The 6,830-nt window shown below is 50.5% G+C and overlaps 1 protein-coding gene across 1 annotated transcript in view; it reads left to right on the plus strand.

The window, feature by feature from the left end:
• Positions 1 to 691: 691 nt before the first annotated feature.
• Positions 692 to 6,830, plus strand: part of BCL9 (B-cell CLL/lymphoma 9) — a 12,035-nt gene continuing 5,896 nt past the window's right edge. The window contains exons 1-5 of the mRNA XM_009074425.1: positions 692 to 841; positions 2,410 to 2,726; positions 3,625 to 3,814; positions 4,283 to 4,382; positions 4,830 to 6,830. The exon at positions 4,830 to 6,830 is cut by the window's right edge and continues 10 nt beyond it. Of these exons, the coding sequence (XP_009072673.1) occupies positions 789 to 841; positions 2,410 to 2,726; positions 3,625 to 3,814; positions 4,283 to 4,382; positions 4,830 to 6,830 (2,661 nt within the window). The 5' untranslated portion in view covers positions 692 to 788. The remainder of the gene's footprint in view (positions 842 to 2,409; positions 2,727 to 3,624; positions 3,815 to 4,282; positions 4,383 to 4,829) is intronic.

The following is a 6,830-nucleotide window of genomic DNA, read 5'->3' on the forward strand; positions in this document are numbered from 1 at the left end:
TCTTGGTGTTTTCAGAGTAGCTTACAGGTGGTCAAAAAGGCATTTTATTTTACTTTTCTCCCTTTGTGTAACCCTTAGCACACGTCACTGAACATATGTCTAGGTATATTGGACCAAGGAGACAAAATATTTAAGCAGAGTTTATGTTCTTAAGAAATACCAGATTACAGCCATTCACAAGGGTTCTGGATAGCTAAGTCGTGTTGGGAGTTTTGGCTTCCTACTGGCTTGCTGTGGGGTGTCTTAAAGCTGAGCACAGATGCATAATCAAGGTGTTCTGATACAAGGCACTTCCCTGTTTTGTTGACTCCAGAATGATTTGTTTTGGACAAAGAGAAGATGGCCTCTCTGCCTGTAAACTGAATAGCCAACCAGGGCTTCCTCTGGTCTGAAATACTCATCCATCTGAGAGCTCTTCTCCTGTGTCTTCTTGGGAATGGGGGAAGAATTGCCATGTGCTGCTTCACGCCAGACACATCTGCTTGGGAACTTTCTCACTGGTTTTCTGTTCTCTTCTTGCGGGGTGGTTTGCAGTGTGCCCTGGAGATGCGAGACTTCCCCTGGGCAGCAGGAGGCACGTGTCTAGAGAATGCTGGAGCTGCAGGAGGGAAGAGCCCAGTGCAAAACCAGCGAGGAGCAAAGAGAAAAAAGGCAAGCAGGCAGCCAGCACTGAGAGGAGCGGGTGGCAGAAAGTGCTTTGGCGCTGCCTCTGGCGGCACGCTCCCCAGAGGAACTTGACGAGAGCCCATCTGCCTGTGTGTGAGACTGTGAGCTCAGGATTTCTGTCAATGCATTCCAGTAACCCCAAAGTGAGGAACTCCCCGTCAGGCAACACACAGAGGTAAGGAGAAGAGCATGCAGTCTGGATTGGTGCATGTTGCTATCCCTGCTTTGCTGCTGGATTAGCCTAAGGACTGGTGCAATGTGGCTTACTGGTCCTCCTTTGTGCTCCCACTGAGCTCAAGGTGTCCCTGAGCACTGACTGCACGGTGCTGATGAATCTCCACGTTTGCAAGGCTCAGGATGAGCCAAAAGCTGTAAACCTGTGAGGTGTGGATTCTCCATTCCTTGCCTACTCCTCCCTTCCTTCAGGTGCCTGAATAGGCTGTAGGAAAGTAAACATGCTGTTTCTCTCTTTTTCTTCTTCCTCCTCTTCTAATTATCTATTTCCCGAGGGGTGGTTGGGCAGCAGAAGGTCTCTCTGTCTGTACTTTCACACAAAATGCTTCCTCCATATTATTGGCTTGAACAGCCTGGAGAACTGATCAGCTGAGCACTGAGATCCTCTGCATCAGTCACCTGCCAATGCAGCAGGTCAGCCTCTCTCTTCCACTAATTTGGAAAGGGAAGAATAAGGAAGCAAAGCAGTGTCCAGGGACGTAGAATGGTCTGATTGACAGCATTATTGAGTTTGATTATTTACTCCTAGAGGTCATCTGGAGCTTAAGAGTATTTCTGAGGGAATTCTTCTGAGTCAGATGTCTGTCCAAAGGGGGAAACAGCTTGTGTGAGTCCCACAGCGAGGATGCTAGCAAGCACTGCCTATTGGAAGTGGTAGTGGTGATGGGAAGACACAATGCAAAAGATCCTATAGCAATGGAATAAGTGGAGGGTGAAGAGGAAGGGGTGGCTAGTATGTCTGTAAAACCCAGAGGAGCAAAATATTTTTAGGATGCAATTTGCTGGATGGAAGAAGGAAGGCAAGATTATGAATCTCCTTTGGCAAATTAAGGAAGCTTCATCTGCCCCATTTTGCAGGAGTGTGCTTGGAGATGGTATCCTTCTCTTCCCTTATTCAGAGGCAGGTTGTAGCTGGTTTAATTGTTTTCACGGTCAGAGGTTTGTGTTTTCCTGGCAGCTTGCCCCAGTGTATGACGAATGCTGCAGTAATGCTGGGTTTTCCTTGTGCTCCCTGTAGAACTGGATAGGGAGGTGCAAGGAAAGGGGTGGGGGGTGGTCTGCTCTGATCGAGCTGAAGCATATAGTTGGGGTCCAGGAGTATGCTGAGGTGAACTTTATTGTGCCTTGTTTGTTTACTCTGAGCTGGTCTTGGTGTGAGGCGCTTCTCTGTGCACATAGAAACCGTTGTCTTTATTGACAGAAGCGCCAGAGGTAGGTCCTCATGTGATAGCTGTTTCTGGGATCTGGCAGGTCTGTGGTTTGCTCTGGTACTTTCTTGAGCAATGAGATCCCTCCTTGGATAATAACCCTTTCAGGGCATGTTCAAGAAAGCACCTGCATGACTCTAAGCTTGCAGGCACTTTTTTTATTTGTCAGCAATTGTCTTAGCTTGCAAAGGTGACAGTGGTTGTTTCTGCTGCGCTCTGATCTGTTCCTACAGGGCTGAATGAATCAATGGTGTGATTTGTCACTTTTTGATTTTCTTTATTTTATTTCTTTTGTCCTCAGTAGCCCCAAATCAAAGCAGGAGGTGATGGTCCGCCCCCCTACAGTTATGTCCCCGTCTGGCAACCCTCAGCTGGATTCCAAATTCTCCAACCAAGGCAAACAAGGGGGCTCCACCAGCCAATCCCAGCCGTCTCCGTGTGACCCTAAAAGTGGAGGTCACACCCCTAAAGTGCTCCCTGGCCCAGGTGGGAGCATGGGGCTGAAGAATGGGGCTGGAAATGGTGCCAAGGGGAAGGGGAAACGAGAGAGGAGTATTTCGGCAGACTCGTTTGAACAGAGGGAAGCTGGGACTCCTAATGATGACCCTGAAATCAAAGGTATGTTTGCTAGGATTCATGTGCAAGTGCAGACAATTTGTCTGAATCCTCTGTGAGATGGAGAATTGCTATGCAGGTCGTAGGGAAACGTTTATTTGTCTGGGATTCTGTAAGTTCCAGCTAATGAAGTCTAAAGGTCTTGAGAGCGGGTGAAGAGGAGAGATTGTCATAGCTGCCATTGGTAAATGTCTTGTGCACACTCAGTTAAAGCACAGACCTGACTCGGTGGGAAAGTTCCATTGTAACTCTGAAACTCCCCTAGAGGATTTGAAAGTACAAATGCAACCTGTTGGTTTCCTCCTGGCCTTTGGCCTTTCAGGAACTGCTCTGTTGTAACTGGGGTTCTGAACAATATGCAAGCCTGTTTTGTCAACACAGATGCATAACCCGTAGCACCCTGACTGGTAACACAAGCCAGAGAGTGGAGGTTTCTGTGTTCTGTTCTTGGCTCCTGCTCTGTGAGGCACTGCAATAACAGACTAGATGTGCAGTTGTCCATCTTTCCTTTGTAGTCCATTTGTTATGTCACTTGGCTAAGGTGGCTGAAAGAAAAGAAAGAAGAGTTTTGAAAGAGTTTTCTCCTTGGGTACAGACATATTTGTTTAATTTAGTGTGTAGTTTTCCTGCTATTCTATGTGGCCATTAGAGAATTCAGAGGGATCCGTCCTGGGAATTGCCACTTGCCTTGGAAAGGGACAAGATGTCTCCCAGTAGTGCCTGAAGGTCACCATGGCATTAGAGGAAAGATACATGGTGTAATAGAAGAATTGCCTTTAGTGGTGCTTGAGGAAGAAGCTGGAAATTTCAGAGGAGGAAAAACTCTGATCAGTTTCCAGAAATGGTTTCCAAAGAGCTCCCAAGGTAGTGATTCCCCTCTTTTCCTCTTTTTCCCTTCCAGACTGCAATTCTGCTGATCATGTGAAGTCCCAGGAGTCTCAGCACACACCACACTCCATGACTCCTTCAAATGCTTCAGCCCCAAGGTCTTCCACACCTTCCCATGGTCTGACTGCCACTTTGGAGCCAGCAAGTGGACAGAAGACTCCATCCAAAGTGGTTTATGTCTTTTCTACTGAGATGGCCAACAAGTAAGTAGGTAGATGCTAGAGTGTCTTCAGGGAGCAGGAATTATATTTGTGCTCATTTTTTAAGAGATTGTCAAGGGTACTTTCTGCATCGAGTAGCAAAAAGTCGTTACTTGTTTTGGGGATGCTGTAAGGGGCTGGAGTGGAGAATGTCCCTACTTTTTTTTCCTCTGAGAAATGATTGTTTATTCTTCTGACATACGAGGACCTTTTTTCTGCAAATGCTGGTAGATACTGTTCTGCAATCCATGCAGTGAGTAGCTGCCAAGATGGCTTAAACTGAGACATGAACCCTGAATGCTGATGAGTTTGTAGATGTAAGCGTTTTTCTTTTGCTACTCACCTGGAGTGAGATATGTGTGGTTAAGTCTTTCTCCTTTCTGCCAGCTGAAAGATAGAAGGGAGGCCGGATAAGAAAAATTGATTCCTAGCTTCAACTGGATATGTGCATCTGCCTGTCTCTCTTTGCAGGGCTGCAGAAGCTGTGCTGAAAGGACAGGTAGAAACCATCGTGTCCTTTCATATCCAGAATGTCTCAAACAGCAAGGCGGAACGGAACACTGTACCCTTGGTAGGGAATACCTGCATGTGGGTGGGAAGGGGAGATGGTAAATGTGCTTGTGTGTGATTCAGAGAGCTGGATGATTATTGACACTCAAAAATTTTAAATATTCCTAAGTTTTAGGGTGGAAGACAGGCAGTTGTTGTTCTAACCTTCTACAAATAAATGTCTTGGGTCATCCAAAGAAGAGTTTGAGTCTTGCAATATTTGGGTAGTATGTTTGGAACGCATGGCTCATGCAGAGCTAGCACAGAAGAAAGGGGTCCTTGCAGTAATGCCTTCAGCAAAATAGGTTTCTGCATGGCCAAGAGGCTGCTCTGTAATGGCTGCATGGAGGCTACCCTTCCTTGCAAAGTTTGGGCTGGTGAGGTTGGGACCGAGCATTTTGTTTGCACTGCTCCTTGTGTGACATGGCTGTGAGAGGAGCAAGTGACCATGTTTGGCTTTCTCTTGCAGAACCCCCAGATCACTGCACTTCGGACTGAACCCAAGCCTCTGCCGCAGCCCCAGCCCCCTGCTGCCCCGGACCAGAACCCTCCCCAGAATGCCAAAATGCAGCCGACTCCACCTGTGTCAGCACCGGTATCTAAATCCACTGGCCCCCCATGTCCCATAGATCAAGACAGTCCCAGCGTGGAAAGCAAAGTGATGTCTGTGGGCAGCCCTGCCAACTCTACCCCATTGCAGACAGAAGGATTTGGGCAGAGTTCGACCCCCAATAATCGAGCGGTTAGCCCGGTTTCCCAAGGTAGCAATAGCTCTGCTGCAGATCCCAAAGGTCCTCCCCAGCAGGTGTCTGGTGGAGACCCATCCAGTTTGGGCGAGAATCCAGATGGACTGTCACAGGAGCAGCTGGAACATCGAGAGCGCTCGTTGCAGACCCTGAGAGACATACAGCGCATGCTCTTCCCTGATGAGAAGGAGTTTGCAGGAGGGCAAAGTGGGGGGCCACCCCCAAATGCTGGGGTGCTAGATGGTCCCCAAAAGAAACCTGAAGGGCCAATACAGGCTATGATGGCTCAATCCCAAAGTTTAGGCAAAGGGTCAGGGTCTCGGACAGATGGAGGGGCTCCGTTTGGCCCTCAAGGACATAGGGACATGCCTTTTTCCCCAGATGAAATGGGGCCACCACCAATGAACTCCCAGTCAGGACCCATAGGCCCAGACCACCTGGACCATATGACTCCTGAGCAGGTGGCCTGGCTCAAGCTGCAGCAGGAGTTTTATGAGGAGAAGAGAAGAAAGCAAGAGCAGGTGGTTGTGCAGCAGTGTTCCCTGCAGGACATGATGGTCCACCAGCATGGACCTCGTGGGGTGGTCCGAGGTCCTCCCCCTCCTTACCAGATGACCCCTGGGGAGGGCTGGGGGCCTGGGGGTCCAGAGCCCTTCCCTGAAGGCATGAACATGTCGCACTCTCTGCCCCCCAGGGGCATGGCCCCTCATCCCAACATGCCCGGGAGCCAGATGCGCCTACCTGGTTTTGCAGGAATGATGAACCCTGACATGGAGGGCCCCAGTGTCCCGAATCCCGCCGCACGGCCAGGGCTTTCAGGAGTTAGTTGGCCAGATGACGTGCCAAAAATCCCAGATGGTCGAAACTTCCCTCCTGGCCAGGGTGTGTTCAGCGGCCCTGGCCGAGGGGAGCGGTTCCCCAATCCGCAGGGCCTGCCTGAAGAGCTCTATCAGCAGCAGCTGGCAGAGAAACAGATGGGCCTCCCTCCTGGCCTGAACATGGAAGGCATCAGGCCTGGCATGGAGATAAACAGAATGATGCCCTCCCAGAGACACATGGAGCCTGGGAACAACCCCATCTTCCCTCGCATGCCGGTAGAAGGACCGATGAGCCCTTCCAGGGGGGACTTCCCGAAAGGAATACCCCCACAAATGGCTTCTAGCAGGGAGCTGGAGTTTGGGATGGGCCCTGGCAGCATGAAAGGGGACATGGGCATGAATGTCAGCATGGGCTCTAACCCACCCCTGGTCCCTCAAAAGCTGAGGGAGGCAGGAGTCGGGCCGGAAGAGATGATGAAACTGCGCCCCGGCGTTTCGGAGATGCTCTCCTCTCAGCAGAAAATGGTGCCGCTGCCGTTTGGGGAGCACCCCCAGCAGGAGTATGGCATGGGTCCCAGGCCTTTCCTTCCCATGTCTCAGGGCCCAGGAGTTGGTCTCCGGAATCTCAGAGAACAGATCGGGCCTGACCAAAGGACTAACAACCGGCTCAGCCACATGCCGCCACTACCTCTCAATCCCACCAGTAACCCGAATAGCCTCAACACTGCTCCCCCTGCGCAGCGCAGCCTTGGCCGCAAGCCCCTGGATATCTCCGCAGCTGGTCAGGTGCATTCACCAGGAATCAACCCCCTGAAGTCTCCCACCATGCGCCAGGTCCAGTCTCCCATGATGGGGTCTCCCTCCGGGAACCTCAAGTCCCCTCAGACGCCCTCCCAGCTGGCAGGA

Source organism: Acanthisitta chloris, unplaced genomic scaffold, assembly GCF_000695815.1.
Source record: "Acanthisitta chloris isolate BGI_N310 unplaced genomic scaffold, ASM69581v1 scaffold14375, whole genome shotgun sequence".
Taxonomy (NCBI): Eukaryota; Metazoa; Chordata; class Aves; order Passeriformes; family Acanthisittidae; genus Acanthisitta; species Acanthisitta chloris.